The following is a 17,560-nucleotide window of genomic DNA, read 5'->3' as shown; positions in this document are numbered from 1 at the left end:
ATAGTTTGAGTTAGAAACAGACTGAAATAAGTTGCTCTCAAATTGCTTTCACACATCTGTATGTCCAAAAATTGGCAAAATAATTGGCAAGAGACATATAAACTGTTTTCATCATTGACTTCAAATTTGGCCTGACATGTCTTCACATGCCATTTATGAATTATCATTCTGCAAAACATCTTTTGTTTTCCACAAAGAAAGTCATATAGGTTTTCAACATTAGACTGAATAAACAAAGAATATAATTTTGGAGTCATCTAACCTTTTAAAATGTGTCCTCTCAGTGCAACCCAAAATCACATATTTGGAAAGCCAGACTACCACAGAAATGGACGAACGGGTCACGTTAACGTGCGAGGCCACCGGAGACCCCACGCCCACCATTACCTGGAGCTTCGGCACCCGTGTCTTCACAGAGGGAGAGCAGGTAACACCAAACGCACAGGCATGGGGTCTCCTCACTGTTTAGTAGAGGGACCAGGGGCTAGAAGAGTAGTATGTTCATCATGGTCGTACAGACAGACAAGGGAAAAGCTAGTTCAGTGATGGAGTCATGGTGCACCTGCCTCTGGCTGTTTCATGCATACAATTCTTTTTGTCTGCAGGAGCACGAAAAGAGGATTTATCAGGTATGAGATCAGAAGGTCAGGTATAGTAACGAGCCACTTAGATCTGTTTCTTAATTCCAGTTTTTCCAAAGATGGCTCTGATGTTGTCTGCGTACTTAAGCCGTTCGCTAATCGACCGTCTGGTGTTTCAATTTCCTGAAGTTCTTCAAGTCATGATACTATCTGCAATTGTTGATATGTGAAAAAGACATGCATGGTGGTGAAATTGCAATACTATTGCAACAGTTCCTGACAGGAAAAGTGATGATGGATGAGCTCTAAAAATTGCCTTACATTTGCTCTGTTCCATAACCTAGTGCTGCTTTGTGCTTTTTGGCACCATAGGCCTGCTCCCGACGCTAAGGCTGTTCCAAACGCTAGGTAAATGAATTATGCTGCTGCCTAAGATACCTTGATTTAACCTGATTCTAAGGCAGCACAGCATTTCTTCTTTGCAGAGAAGGCAATACTAGAATGCATTGCAGTGAGCTCAGTGAATAATAAATTCAAGATTGCAGAGAAAAAGATATTTATAAATATTGTTAAAGGGGTCATGACATGGATTTTTTTATTATTATTATTTTAATATGTTCCTTAAGGTGGCTCCTTTCAACGGCCACTGTTATTTTTAGCTAACATGATTGCATAGGAACAGTATCAACGACCACTTGCTATTGCACATGAGTAAGTGTTTTGAAAAAAATGATCCATATAAAACTATAATTTACAGACAAAGCATTATGAAATAATTTACTTACAGTTTGTGATACAGCTACTGTCGGATCCAATACAGTTGGCTGCTTCATCTGTCAGCGAAAGTTTCTTTGCGAGCTTTCCATTACACTGGCCCTCGTTTACTAAACAATCTGCAGTCAAATGCTCTGAACAAACATAAAATCCTCAGACGTGGTCCAGGATGGCAGGATGGCATTTCCAGTTTCCGACACTGGGATGCTTATGAAGTCTGTACAAAGCTGGATGCCTGGAAGTGAACGTTCTTTCACTCTTCCATTTGTCCTGTTGTCGTGCGTGAAGTATGGGTCCAGGGATCTGTATACTGTTACTATAGACAGTGTCAGTGATTATAATGGATACTATTTACTTTTGACGCAACACGACACTCTCATCCAATGTAGGCAAGTGTCAGCAGTTAGGCGACTGAACAACAGTGGGCAGCCTGTGGTGCGATGATGATATATATATATATTAGTACTATTGCAAAAGTCTTAGGCCACCATTAGATGTTGTTTTAGCAATGGTATAATGACCGTATATAATTATTTCTCATACTCTTTATTATAATTAAACCAAGAAAATACAGGAATTTTGTATACAGTATTAAAAATCAGAAAGAAAAAAAAATCTGAAAAAAAAAAAAAGCTTCTATAGGCTAAAGTGGCAAGTATTTATTGACCTCCACTTAAACTTGCGCAACAGCAGGAACCTGGCTCTCTTAAACCTAAATGGAATGAAAAAGGACTGGAAGGCCAAGAAAACTTTCAAAATATGATGAGAAGTTTCTGCTTTGAGAAACTGAAAGAAGTCCAGGAGGTCACACTAAATACTGATTTTTGCTTAAAGAAGCAATTTCTTTTTTTTGTGTGTACATATTTCCTGTATTTTCTGTTTACATCTTAATAAAGAGACCGAAAAATAAATATGGATGGTCATTAAAACATTGCTAAAACAACAAATTTGGTTGTGGCCTAAGATTTTTGCATGGTTGATCACCATGTATTTAAAAAAAAAAATAAAATAAATAATAATAAAAAAAAAAAAAAAAAATATATATATATATATATATATATATATATATATATATATATATATATATATATATATATATATATATATATATATATATATATATATATATATATATATATTATTATTATTATTATTATTATTATTATTATTATTATTATTATTATTAATATATATATATTATAATATTAATATATAGGCCGTTCAAAATGGTTACTTATGTTATTTTATTTTATTTTTTTATATACTATTAATTATATTTTCTGTTTTCATTTAGGCTTAATTTATTTTTATTTATATTTTAGATTGTTCAGTTTTAGTTTGTATTTAGTTAGCAATTTAAGTACTTCAACAAACTTCAAATTTTTGTTTAGATTAAGTTTTTCATCTAATACTTATATTTTGTAATTCAGCTTTATTATTAATTATATAAATTTTTTAGTTAATAATAACAATATTTTATTTAACGACAGTGAAGCAGCCCAATAGATTTTGGAACAGAGCTATTGTTCTCTATTCTTGAGGTAAATACAAAATAAAGGATTTTTTTGAAGACAAAAAAGTAAGCCTGATTTTGATCATGCCGAGTCTCCGTCATCACAGGGTTCCTGGAGGAGCATGTTTTATATAAGCTCTTTGTTGGACCGCTTTGTCATTTTCTGTGTGTCGTCTTGTCCAGTCTTGCTCATCTCATGTGGGTGTTGGGTTGTCACGACTGCTAGCATCTCTTCACTAGCCTGTGTTGATCACCATGTATTTTTTTCATGGTTACAAAAATGATTAGCAGGTTGCTTTGGCTGTATAATTTTTTTATTTGTTAGCACCAAGTATGACCAGCTGTCTCTGTTGATTGTCTTTCAGTCAACATGAAATCAAAATGTATCATATTACTTTTTTAATATACATTCTTTTTTTTAGGTATGATTTATCAGTGCATGTTATTCCAAAGGGTTAAACATTAAAATGGAAAACTTGCACTGCCTAAAATATTTAGTTGGTTTTATTTTGCTTTTTTTGTTCATCAAGAAAATATAAATCAGTAACAAAATGAGTGTGTTATACTATAGAAACAACAACAAATAATATTTCAAAAGTTCTGTCTCTCTTGATTGTCTTTCATGAAATCAAAATTGATCATATTTATTTTCTTATTTTCTCAATACACTTTCCTGTTTTTTGTGTATGATTATGATTTATCAAAACATGTTATTCCAGAAAGAATATTTTATTTTTATTTTTATTTTTATTTTTTATATTTTATTTTTTTCTAGTCTAGTCAGGAAAATATAAGTCAATTATTAAATAGTTAACAGGATTTGAGTGTGTTTACCTGTACAACTAAACGGTGATGCACTATATACATAACAACAAATAATATTAAAAAATTTCTGGGCTAAATTCAAATCCCACTTTACATATTCTTTTCCTTGTTGCATATCAATATCGCTCAGAAATGTCACATTACTGAAGTTAAATGCAAACTGTTTCATGCTGACTGTACCTAAGCAGTCTGGAAAAACACAATCAACAGTTAGTGTTTCTAATAGTCACTTGTGAAAAGCAAATTGCCTTAACTGCTAATTATTTTTGAATGTGTCACTTGGCTGTTTCTTTGCTGTTGCTCTGTGCTATACAGAACATCACATGCTTGAAGTGGGACTTTATTATTTTTTTATTCGCACAACCTTTTTTTCACAACAGTATTTTTCTGGGTGCTTCAGATGAGCAATTCCTTTTTAATAACTCAATGTCATGCTATAATTTCTTTGCTCGAGGATGTGAGAACGGTTTATTGAAAATATTTACTAGACCTTTAGATCTTCTTGCTCTGCATGATGCATGTTTCTACCTTCTCCTTGCCCTCTTTTACACAGCTGGTGTCATGTATTACACTCGCGTTCATATGTGCATCGAAATCGTTCACTGTCTTGAGCTTCCTGTCGTTTTAAAATGAATGTTTTCTCCCTCAGAAAGACCTAGCTCGTATCTTATCTTCTGATTGTAATAGTTGGGTCAATAAAAAATGAGTTGAGGACTGTCATATATTGCAGTCTCTGGGCCACTTACCAAGGTGCCAGACAAATGAGCGGGTCATAAAAATGGCAGGGTAGAAGCGCCGCAGGGCGATAAAGAATTGGCCACGGACCACAGCTTATCACAATCCGGTTGAAAGACAAGAGGAGAATTCAACCTCTGAACAAGAGCCAATACATCAGGCACTTTCTCTCTTGTCTTTTTTTCAGTTGCGCCTCCCTTTCTGGGTCTCTTTTGAGGAATCTGTAGTAGAGCATATTAAAAATGAAACTTCTGTCGTCTTTTACTCACCCTTGTGCTGTGCCAAACATGTATGACTTTTTATTTGGCTGTATGACTATTGAGCAGGCTGTTCAAGCTGCTTTTGCAAATAATAATTTTCTTAATGTAATTTTTTTTTTTTCTCATTTAAAACAAAATATAGCAACATTTGAGATAAAAATAAAAATACAAATATTTGTATTTAAGACAAATAATGTTAAACTTAAGTTTAATAGTCTTGTATGCATTGTAAATTATACATAATTATTTTATTTTTAAGCCTTTATTAATTCACAATTTTGCATTAAAATCTATTTTTCTTCTATCCTTTAAGGATATTTTTAGGTATTTTTAAAATATATTTTTTAGAAATTTTTTTTAACTTTTAAAGGATTTTTATTTGAAATAAATGCTGTTCATTTGACTGTTCTTTTTCTGTTCTTCATCAAAGAGTCCTAAAAATAATATTTCAAAAATATTAAGCAGCACAACTGTTTTCAACATTGATAATAATTAGAAAAGTTTCTTGAGCTTAAAATCAGCATATTAGAATGATTTCTGAAGGATCATGTGACAATGAAGACTGGAGTAATGATGCTGAAAATTCAACTTTGCCATCACATAATAAATTACATTTTAAAAATATATTCAAATTGAAAACTTAATTGAAATTGTAATAATATTTCACAATATTACTATAATATAACTTTTTTTTATTTACTGTATTTTTTATCAAATAAATAGCTAGAAAACACCTCTGTTCTACAGCAGAATAAAGAAAGTCATACGGGTTTAGAATGTCATGAGGATGAATAAATGAACAGAATAGTTTATCATTAGCTGAACTGTCCCTTTAATTATAATGAAGACCAGTAGTAAAACGGACACACAGTGTGATAAAACAGTCAGGTCAGAGCAGTTTCATTCCTAAACCCCACAGACACACTCCAGAGAGAGCAGGGCATGTGTAGGGCAGCTCTTGTTTTCAGACACAATGCTCTTTCAGATCAATGCCCTCTGGTAGTGCCGTCATTGATAGCTTTGTCCATTCGGCCCGTGACCCTGCAGCGAGTGAAAAGCGACCTATTCCCTGAGCTTGGTAAATAGTGTTTCTTTGCAAACTGTGGCTGATCTGATGAAACCAATATATGGACACTGTCCCTCTCATGGTAGTTCCGCTGGAGCGTAAGATTTTTACAGTGGCCTTGTTAATATTTACTGTCCTGCACGAGGGAATTGATTAAGGCAATCTTTCAGGTTAAATACAACTTTTGCGCTATTATCAGTGTTTGTGGCACATAGTTGATTACATCTGATAAAAAAACTAAGAAAGTTATTAAAGGGTTCACTTCAAACGAGAAGTCAATTTCTCTTTGATCTGTTGATATTCAATGATTAATTGTGCTATAAAAATACAGTAACTTTAAGAACCAAGTTGCAAAAAGTAGCAAAAACGCTGATTCAGAAGTTCATAGTCTGCCCAGTCAAGATTAAAAGGAGATTGGATTCTTTCAACCAACAAAACACTAACTATAAGAGTAAAAATCAGCAGCTGAAAACTTGATTTGTTTCTGGCTGAGCAGCAGCTGTTGCTCTGCATGTCCTCCCAAATAAATGAAGTGAGCAGTGTGGAGTGGAAGCAGAGCTCAGAGATTCAGCTTGAAGTGTTTTTTTCAACGCAGCAGTATTTTCTCTTGCCTAAAGAATGCCCCTTTGCCGCTCCATCACAAGTATGAAAGGTTAACAGGTTAGCAGCCAAAAATGTAATTTCAATAAAACTTTGCTGCATGTTTATTGCGTTAATAGACTGTTAGTACTCACAATAAAAGAAAGACAATGTGCAACAAAAAAGAAAATAACCCCATTAAGAAAGTAATGAATTTTGACAAAGGCACATTCATACCACTGTCCCATGTGTGCTCCAGACTCTCTCACTACATTGCACAAAACTTTTCAAAGTTTTCTTTTGCATTTTATAATTAACACCTCATGCATTTGGAAATGCCCTCACGGTATCACCAAAACACAATGTGATCCTCAAATTAGCTCCAATTTAATGTGCATTATTGACGAGTTCGTAAACTCTTGCTTGCATAAGCTGCTGGTTAGATCTACTAGATGCATACCTGCGATTCGTTCTCCAGGTTCATTGTGTTCATTTGAGAGATCAGAGCAGCCCTGAGGCGTCAGGCACCTGATGTAATCAGAATGATCATCATGTAATAATGTCAACAATAATCTGAACATTTCATTTACATAAGCAGCTTGTTCATTTTGTTCTGGTACTTTATCAGGCTTGAAAATATCATTCAAACATTCGTCATTAGCCCTAGGGCTCTAGTTTATACTAAGATATTAACTTTAATTAGTAGCAATTACACAGTGTTGCAGAATAAAAGGCATTGATCATAACTGTTTATCCCGTGCGGGTCTCCAGGGAGGTAGTTAGCCAAATGAAAGCTGCAAGTCTAGCAGACTCAGCCTGCTGTCATCATAACAACCCTGCAAGGGTTTCGTTTTTTTTCTGATGCTCTTGCAAAATGGCTTGCGCTGTTCATTTCTTGCCTTTTTTTGTTGTTGCAAGCACAGTACAGAGACACATTGTTGTGCTCAAGTGCACTAAAGCCCTGTTCACACCGCCAGCGACAAAGCGACATGATCCCATTCATTTTCAGTGGAGGGCTGGAAACACGAGCGACAGTGACCGTTGGCGACAAATGCAAATCATGCAACGAAAGTTCAGAAATGTTAACTTCATGCAAACGAGCAGTGAATTTAGCAAGCGACAACCAGTAGTATGAAGGTATTTTTGGAGCAAGACATCTGAGTTTATTTAAGAAGGTGCAAATGTTGTTGTGTTTGTTGGAGAGAGGAAAAAAATCTACACTTTTTTTTTTCTCTGTGACTCTGTGAACAAAAAATGACTGAGCTACACCTGTTTGAAGTTGATAGTCAGCAAAGTCCATTTTTCTGAAGGTTTCAAACAAAATCACCTAGCAACCAAAATCCCTGGTAATACCACCAAATTTGGCACAAGCCAAGTCAAAACCAAATATCTATAGGAAGAACTTTTTTTTTCTTCCCATTATTCCACAATTGCTTGATTAACATTATTGAAACAGACAGCCTATATTAAGACCTACTTTATCACACGGATCTAATGTAATGATAATCAGATGTTTTTCCCAACCGTTAACCAACAGATAATATATGCGTGAATATTCGCCAATACTGGCGAAATACTGTAATTCTTTGTAAATTGTTTTGTTTACATCAGCACGAATTTGAAAATCACATTTCACTGGTCCAGACGGTCCGTGTACTTTTGCGTCCATTCGTTTTCGTTTTCGTTAACACTGATGAATAGAATTAGCAGATACAAGCTAATTTTCCTTATGCAAGATTATTATTTTGTTAAAAATAATATAAATGATATACAACTTGTTTTTTAATATATAAAAATGCTAAATTTAATTTCCAGTGTTGCATCATACACACACAGATGCTAAAGCGCCCTCTAGTGCCTTTTCCTCTGGCGTCAATAGAATGACTCGCTTCAAGAGCCTGCCTAAATGACATTGATTCATTTTCATTCGTTAAATTAATATTATTATTATTTTTACATTTATATTTTAACCTAAACATTACATTTCTAAACCTTAGTCCTATAGCCTCTTGTTTAGCACTCTAACATGATCGACTTCCCGCTTGTGGTCTCAATCCCGTTATTTTGCTTTTTACTAGGAAAGGTACTCCTCTCAGAAAACGTACAAATAAAAAAACTTTTAGATGTTTAATAGCTGTTTGGAGCATTGGGATCGCTAGACGAGGACTTAATGAACTAATTTTTGTGAAAACCATTTTTTCACTTGTTTCGCCTGTTGCTCAAAATTAACCCATGCGCATTCTGACTCATTTTGCCGGCACTAGTCACATTTGTCAAATTTGAATGACGTTTTGGTAATTTTTGACATTGTGTAAGTTAAGTTTGTTAATTGATCAATTGTTAATCTGGTTAATGATTTAATGCACTGAGCACTGTTAGTTTATATCACAACACTCTCCAACAGCAGAAAAGCTACTTTTAATTATTTTAAGTCTAATTCCTAGTAAGATCTTAGTTTTAAATATGTTATATGATTGCATTTTCTAAATATATGGCCAGACGTGCAGTCTACCAATAACAGAGCGACAACCAGTGTTGGGGAAAGTTACTTTTAAAAGTAATGCATTACAATATTGCATTACTCCCTAAAAAAAGTAGCAAATTGTGTTACTTAGTTACTTTTTATGCAAAGTAATGTTACATTACTTTTGCATTACTTTTTCTCATCTGGGCTGGGCTGTTTGTTTGTTTTTATAACAACAAAAAAGTTATATTTTTGGCAAATGTAAATGCCATTTCTTACTAAAAGTGAAATGAATGAGCCTCTGGCTAAAGGAAATACAAATTCACGCCTGTACAGTAGAGGGCACAGCTCAATAAAACAAACCTTTCAGCTGTGCTGCCATTCAGGAATACAGAAGAATACGACGCAGGAGAAGTAAATGAGTAAATTTATGCTCACATTTAGTCTAGAACTAGTCTAGAATAACCATCATGTTTACACAACGCACAATGCCTCTGCACTTACTCCTGATTTCTCTCAACATGGGGGCAAGAGAGCCATCAGTCAATAAATGGGAGAACAAATTAACTTGCATTACTTATTTGAAAAAGTAACTCAGATATTTTATTGTAAATTTAAAAGTAATGCTTACTTTGCTAGTTACATGAAAAAGTAATCTGATTACGTAAATTGCATTACTTATAATGCGTTACCTCCAACACTGGAACAGCATCTTCAGTCCATACTAGTGGTGTGAACACGGCTTAACACAGAAGGCAGACCATTTCAGGCATCGTTCAATTAGTGCTGTGTATTACTGTTGTTGTTCTTGTGTTTTGTCTGGTGATAATCTCAATGTGTTCTAGCATGTCAAGTGATTTCCTGTCCATTGCATCGTGTTACTAAGCATGTGCACGCTCAGCCTCCACGTGAAGTGACGTGAGTCCACAGAGAACTTCAGCCACTTTCATGGGAAAGTGTTTGCATGAAGTGTTTTATCTGTGTGGTATTAAAGTATTAAGTGTTTCCCATGAAATTAAGTGGTCCTGTTCTCTGCAAATTAAAAGAAAGCTATTATTTACAGCATTTTTTTATTGTTATTAATAGCACTGATTTTTGTTTTAAAAGAACTCATGCTTTTTAAGTCACCATAATGCTCTGAAAAAATCTTTTTTGTCTTGTTTTCCAGTAAATAGCTAAATACCCTTAAAACAAAATCTATTTACTTGAGAGGCAGAATTGTAGATAGTAAGGCTTGTTTAAACCTCACTACATTTTGTTAGGAAAAAAAAATAAACATTTTGCCATGGGGTAACAAAAATACACTTAATAAAAGATTTATTCTCTGAAAAAAAAAAAAAAAAAAAAAATTGGAGTTTTGCATTTCATGTAAGTTTATCTCGTTTTAGGGATGTTTAAATGTATTTTAAAATCAAGACTCCGAAACCTTTTTTTTTTTTTTTTTTTTGCCATTTGCTTTTCATAAAACAATAAGTATTTTTATATTTATTATTTTATGAACTATAAAAGATGAATGTGTAAGCTAATTTTAATGAACCAGAACAAATGACCAGTCTATTCAAGCCTGTTTAACTGAATGAGTGAGTAATGCTAAAAACGGAGCAAAACAATTGAACAGTTAATCTGCTTCTTAATTTAATAATTTTTTTGTAATATGCATCACTTTGTAATATTACACTCTTTAGCCCATATGCTTATCAGTAAACATGTGTTTATTGTGGAGTGCTTTTGTTCTCAATAACGGAGGATTCCTTCTAAAGGACTGCTTTGCCTCTTTGTGTTGTTTTGTCTGTGTTCTTTGCAGGCCTCTTGGACTCGGCCCGAACAGCACAAGGTAGAGATTCCATATCCATGACTCCATAAACTAAATTATGAAGATAGCCATCAACTCCATAAACCTCCTCTTTCCTGTCAGATCAAATCTCTGAAATCTCATCAGATCCATCTACTGAATTATGATGATGGCTTTGTTTCACCTGAGAGTGAAATGATATAGTTGTAGTTTCCACTTTATATCCGGTGCATGGCCTCTTTTTTCATTCTGTCTAATCAACTAAGTTATTATGACATCGTTTTATTCCATTTTGACATCATAAGGCTGCATTCTCAAAGTTGCATGTGTTTAAAAAAATCTTTATAATGTCTGACCATGTTATTCCTTCCAAAGTTGTTTTTGTGATTTGATGGATTTTTCCTTTAAGCATTTAATGTTGCACAAAATGCTTTTGTTGTTGTTCACACAAAGACTTTTCCTTTCCCGCCCTGACAAAAATAGACATTTGAGCAAACCACCTCCATCCAAGCTTTGCAGAAGGCTGGCGTGCATTATTAAAAAGACCTTTCTGCTGAAAACTATGGCTCTAAAAATTTAATGATATAGCGTTCTCACGTTGCAAATGAATAAATAGAGCCTTATCTCAGAAGAATGGGAGATAAAGTCAGTTGAATGCGCTGATTGAAGTGTATAGCTGTTTGTCATAGAGATTCAATGATACGGGCCGCGATCTGACCCCAGTACCACATAGTAACCAGAGTCCAGTGACGAGAGCACGTCCCATGGCATATGGGGTCACGGTCTGGCCATTTGACCAGAGCAGACAGGGAAAACTGTGGGAAAGAGGGCCGGAAATGGGCTGGACTGGGTTCAGCGCTCCCAATAGGAGGTTATTCAATTAGCCCAGTCAGCTCTGCTGGGTGGCTGTTGGGTGGTTTTTGGATGAAAAGGCTTAGCATTATGTAAGCGTGACTCAGTCCTGGGACAACACCGGCATAATTATTGTCTCTGACACGACGCTTCTGCCGAGTTCATTCATAGTTTATGCAAGGGGCAGCGGCTGACCAGAAATGTGTAGAGAGGAGTTTTTTCTGTTCCAAGTGGAGCGGGGAATACTAATGTTGTGCTTGATGAAGTCTTCGAAACTTCAATGCATTTCCTGTCCTCATTACCGTCCTGTCTGAGATTGTGTGTGTGTGTGTGTGTGTGTGTGAATGTTTGAAAGAGAAAGAGTTCATTCCACCCATTCTGAGATCTGTTCAGCCCAAGTGTTCAGTTTACTGCACAGCAAATAGTCTTTCTCTTTAATGAAGAATATTTATAATGAACAATTTTACAGAGCCCAAACTTTTGAACGGTACTGTAGCCTATATAATCTGTACTTTGTCATTTTCCAGTAAACATATTTAAACATCCTTACATTCGTAAATTTGTAAGACTATGTATAAAGCAAAATTGTTGACAATATTTTTCTTTTTCTTTTCTCAAATCATCCTGTTGGCAAGATTAATCCCCTCCACAGGCTGTATCTACCCCACAGGCCATGTGTTTGACACCCCTGCTGCAGTATATGCAAATTGCGCAGTCATTGAGGAAACGTTGGTTATAGATGTCACTCATCTTCATAAGATCCACAAGGTTAAGTGGAACAGCAAGCTAAAAGAAACTGCAAGCGTGGCATGTTAAGATCTATGCTTGTCTTTAAAATGAGCACTGGGACATTGTAAAATGGTCCAAGCCAGCTGAGATCATGTGACGTAGCTTTTGATGAAGTAACAGCGGTGTAGAAATGGCTTCCCCTACCTTATGGTCTGCATTATTTATGTTCCCCCCTCACATCTCCGCTCCAAAGACTCAGCACATAAAAGACTCTTATTTATGTCTTCCGTTCACCAAACCTCCTTTTCACCAGGTTTGCTTTTTTGATATCTTTCAGTACTCACATACTTAAAAATGAAGAATTGTTCAAATGGCCATTTTTGTCTGAAAGTAGAGAACTGTTTTGGTAACACTTTAGTATAGAGAACACATGTTCACTATTAACTATGACTTTTCCCTCAATAAGCTCCTATTTTACTGCTTATATGTACATTTGTTGTTAAGTTTAGGTATTGGGTTGGATTAAGAATTTAGAATAAGTTCATGCAGAATAAGGCATTAATATGTGCTTGATAAGTACTAATAAACAGCCAATATTCTAGTAATATGTATGCTAATAAGCAACTAGTTAAAAGACCCTAAAATAAAGTGTTTTTTTTTTTGTTTGTTTTTTGCATTGAAGTGGAGTTACTTGCAAACTATATAGGAATAGTTAACCCATAATTAACATTCTATCATTCATCTCGACACATGTTCCAAAAGTCCAAATGACTTTTTTCATTGTTTAGAAAACAAAATACTTTGTATTACAAAATGCCGAGTTGCTTTACTCAGTAAAATGAAGGCAGGATGTGATCAAAAGCTCCAAAAAACAGTCTAAAAGCACCTTAAAAGTACCAAAAAGTAGTTCATACTTGTCTTTTACTATATTTAAATTCTTCTGAAGCCATAAAACCACTTTTATGGTGCTTTTTTTGTTGTGTCCTTTTTGGAGTTTAACAGCCTGTGGTGTTAGAAAAAAGAAAGCCATACAGGTTTGGAATGACATGAGGGTGAGTAACCGATGACAGAATTTTCATCTGAGGGAGAACTATTATTTTAATGGCTGAAGGAAGTGAAAAGTATGAATTTTTCAGTGAATTTTCCCTTGTCTCTGTGTTCAGAGCCCTGATGGTGACGTGTTGGTCCGCAGTGACGCCCGCGTGTCTTCGCTCACCCTGAAGTACGCTCAGTACACCGATGCCGGCGAGTATCTCTGCACTGCCCGCAACGCCATTGGAGAGACCTCACAGCCTGTGAACCTGGAAGTGCGCTGTGAGTCTATAGTTTCTGTAGCCTCATTAGCTTCTATCAGTCACACGTACTGTTGGATACCACACTGATATGCCTCAAAGGCATATGTTTAATTCACAGCTGCACTGCTGCTCGGCTGCAGTCCAGAGAGCATATGGCTACTCAGTAGAGAATGGTAGTTAATGTATTAAAACTACAGCCACCCCCCAACATTATCACCCCCCCTCCCCCACCACCGGACACAAATGATAGGAAAACAGCCTCCCAGTAGACTGAAATCACGCTGTGTCCTAACCAAGAGCAATGTGACAAGGTTTTGTGAAATTTAGATGATGAGTGTTAGATGATGGCAAAAGTAAAATAAAAGTAAAAAACTGAATAAATAAGCATGCACAATTATATAACTGATATCGGCCAATATATATCCAATACAGAGTGTGTGTATTATATATATATATATATATATATATATATATATATATATATATATATATATATATATATATATATATAATATATACACCAGTGATCGGTAATCGGGCCCGATCACGTGGTTTCAGACTCGATCGGAATCGGACGATACCTCCCGATCAGGACTCGGATATATATGTGTATATATTTTCATTATTTGTAACACATGTATAGTTGTGCGGTGGCACAGAGTTAGGCCTTGTTCACACTGAAAGCATAAGCGGCGCGTGAGCAGTGCATATTTTTTCAGCGTGCATGTAACCAACGGATGCATTCACACAGGCAGCAGGAGCAGCTCGAGCGTCAGGCAGGAGCGTCGCGTAAGCAGCAGTGCCGCGATCGTCTCGGCACCGAGTCTATCCCTGTGTCTCAATCAGCTCCCTAGGTCGTGAATCGGTATATAATGAAAGTGAATGTGGCTGATACCCTGATCAGTGCCCTGACTACTGAACTAGGGAGCTGATTGAGACACACGCTGTGCTGCTGACGCTCAATTAAAGTGAAAGCACACTTTTGATGGACAAAATAAATATAATTTCACACAAAAAAAGTGTTCAAAATGCACAGAATAAGCATGTCTCGTGTTTTAACAAGAATGAGCATGACACAAAAGAAAATTAAGAATCAAAAATTAGTATTGGAGATTTACCCATTTAAACTTGTTTTTATTTATTCAGTTTGGGTTAAAGTATGGTGTATTTTAAAAATCTAAAGAAAAATAGCCAGAAAATATGATATATATTAACATTATTTTAGTTATTACACAGACTGCAGCATACCAAAATCAAACCAAATATATTTGTTTTTATATTAGACTTTTTATATTTACTGTTGCACTAAAGTGAAGTGAAGTGAATAATTTATGTTATTACTTGATTGTTCAAGCTACCTCACAGAAGTGCTCTATTTTAACATTCAACAACTCTGTTAACAAACAAAGTGAATTAAATAAAAAATAAGGAAAATCCTGGATCTGTTTTTTCGCTCTTCTTTATTCTTTTTTTATGTATTATAGAAGTATCGGATCGGGACTCGGTATCGGTAGATACTCAAAATCAAATGACTTGGACTCGGACTCAAGGGCAAAAAAACCTGATCGGGACATCCCTAATAGAAATGCTAATATTGATGTTCATTTTCAACCAGGGGGCCTCAGCAAACCTCTAAGACGGCCTAAAGACTTAAATTATTTAAAACAAGACAAAAGAAGACAGAACAAGCTACAGATGAAGAAAGCTGTATAAATTGTAGAAAATCTTTCCCTCGGTTTAAGCTCTTTTAACTGAAAGCACCTTGAAGTGACATATCCTAAAATATGTTAGTGTCATTGTCTTGTCTCACATCCTATCAGATGCCCATCAGTAATGTTTTTTTTTTCTAAGACACGTTTTTAAAAGCTACTTAAATGCCCTTATTGAGCTAAGGCCTAATCTTGGCTTAACTGTTTGTGAAACCAGGCATTTATCCATTTATTAGAACTTCAATTACAAGAACTTTCAATTTAATTGGTCAGCAGGTATATAGAGCTGAAGTAGCATTTACTCTGACTAAAGTCTAGTAACAAAGACAAAGTTCAGACTGAAAATGCACATTTACTTGTTTGTACGATTCATATATTGCTGTGAAATCAAAAACAGAGCACTAACCTTCTTTCAACTTTTTTATTGCAATCAATAGCAAGCAAAGCATTACCGCCCATTTTCGCTGTTATTGTGCTCCCCCCACTGCGCCTGTTTGTATTTGTTTTCACATTAGCGGCGGCGTATGCTGTGAAAATACCAGCCTCCCTCTTCACTTGTTTTGTGCATTTGTAGCAGCCGTGTGATGGGACTAATGACATCTGAATCTCTGATGAATGTGAGAACAGTATCTCAGCAGGCCGACAGTTATTCGCACACAGTCTGTGAGGGAACACGGGCCCACGTCACGAGCTTCGTGCTTGAAGTAGGCCTCTATACATGCTATTCAGGGACGCTGCTTGGAGGAGGGGCCTTTTGAAGCCAATGAAGCGTGATTGGCTTTTATGTACTGCCACGAACAGATGTGTTCAACATCGCAGAGCACTGTGTTTTAAGCACTCCGCTTTCAGCTCTATGTTTAAGCCATGGACATTTTGATCTTTAACCACCTTATCCTCAGAATTGAGGCTTCAAAGATAATTAGAATGGAGGTTTTGTTCTCCCTTAGCGGATGTAGACGGGCGGTATGTAGATAAAGGGTCAGCGCTACCAGCAGGTTTGTTTGTTTTTCAGTTGTATATACTTTGCCTTTCATCACAGATGCCCCGAAAATCCTGGGATCAGTAACTGTGTACACGTGGGAGGGCAACCCGGCCAACATCAGCTGTGAAGTGCTGGCTCACCCCAGCGATGTGTCTATTACGTGGCTGCGAGACGGCCTACAGCTGCCTAACGTTAACACCTCCAATATCAAGATCTACAACATGCCTTCCGCCAGCTACCTGGAGGTACGGCCCACACAGACGCCTTCCTGAGAACATAAACATTCTATATACATGACCACACAGATACTATATACACAGATGGGAAATTTAACAAAACTGGAAAAAGAATGTGCTGGTTATATTTCACCCCTAAATCAAAAGAAAGAAATATGATTTATATTATATTACAATTTTAAACGGACAACTAGAAAAAAATAACAAAATTTACTAGAGGTTCTGACAAATTATTAATTGCTGCAGTCGATTTCAAAATGTATTATTTGGATTAATTATTTAAAAAAAAATGTTTTGAATGAATGATCCAATGACTCACTCAAAGATTTCACTTGTTTCATTACTGGATGAATCGGCGTTTTTGAAGGAATCTCCTGAATCAGTGATTCACTGACTCACTCATAAAGACTTGTTTCATTACTGGATGACTCTGCGTTTTTGATGGAATCTCCTGAATCAGTGATTCAATGACACACTCATAAAGACTTGTTTCATTACTGGATGAATCTGCGTTTTTGACGGAATCTCCTGAATCAGTGATTCAGTGACTCACTCATAAAGACTTCACTTGTTTCATTACTGGATGAATCAGCATTTTTGAAGGAATCTCCTGAATCAGTGATTCAATGACTCACTCATAAAGACTTCACTTGTTTCATTACTGGATGAATCAGCGTTTTTGAAGGAATCTCCTGAATCAGTGATTCAGTGACTCACTCATAAAGACCGGTTTCATTACTGGATGAATCAGCGTTTTTGAAGGAATCTCCTGAATCAGTGATTCAATGACTCACTCATAAAGACTTCACTTGTTTCATTACTGGATGAATCAGCATTTTTGAAGGAATCTCCTGAATCAGTGATTCAATGACTCACTCATAAAGACTTCACTTGTTTCATTACTGGATGAATCAGCGTTTTTGAAGGAATCTCCTGAATCAGTGATTCAGTGACTCACTCATAAAGACCGGTTTCATTACTGGATGAATCAGCGTTTTTGAAGGAATCTCCTGAATCAGTTATTCAATGACTCCCTCATAAAGACTTCACTTGTTTCATTACTGGATGAATCAGCATTTTTGAAGGAATCTCCTGAATCAGTGATTCAATGACTCCCTCATAAAGACTTCACTTGTTTCATTGCTGGATGAATCAGCGTTTTTGAAGG

General features: G+C 35.8%; 1 protein-coding gene across 7 annotated transcripts in view; it reads left to right on the top strand.

Annotated features, from left to right (window-relative positions):
* ncam1b (neural cell adhesion molecule 1b) overlaps positions 1-17,560 on the top strand; it is a 107,123-nt gene that overhangs the window by 63,268 nt on the left and 26,295 nt on the right. For 3 of the 7 annotated variants that reach the window (XM_067364326.1, XM_067364325.1, XM_067364331.1), the window contains exons 8-12: positions 285-427; positions 606-629; positions 10,602-10,631; positions 13,334-13,484; positions 16,214-16,401. In XM_067364326.1, coding sequence (XP_067220427.1) covers positions 285-427; positions 606-629; positions 10,602-10,631; positions 13,334-13,484; positions 16,214-16,401 — 536 coding nt within the window. The remainder of the gene's footprint in view (positions 1-284; positions 428-605; positions 630-10,601; positions 10,632-13,333; positions 13,485-16,213; positions 16,402-17,560) is intronic. The other 4 variants (XM_067364329.1, XM_067364328.1, XM_067364332.1 and 1 more) reach the window with 2 other exon arrangements.

Source organism: Chanodichthys erythropterus, chromosome 17 (assembly GCF_024489055.1).
Source record: "Chanodichthys erythropterus isolate Z2021 chromosome 17, ASM2448905v1, whole genome shotgun sequence".
Classification (NCBI taxonomy): domain Eukaryota; kingdom Metazoa; phylum Chordata; class Actinopteri; order Cypriniformes; family Xenocyprididae; genus Chanodichthys; species Chanodichthys erythropterus.
This window is presented reverse-complemented; position numbering and strand designations above follow the sequence as displayed.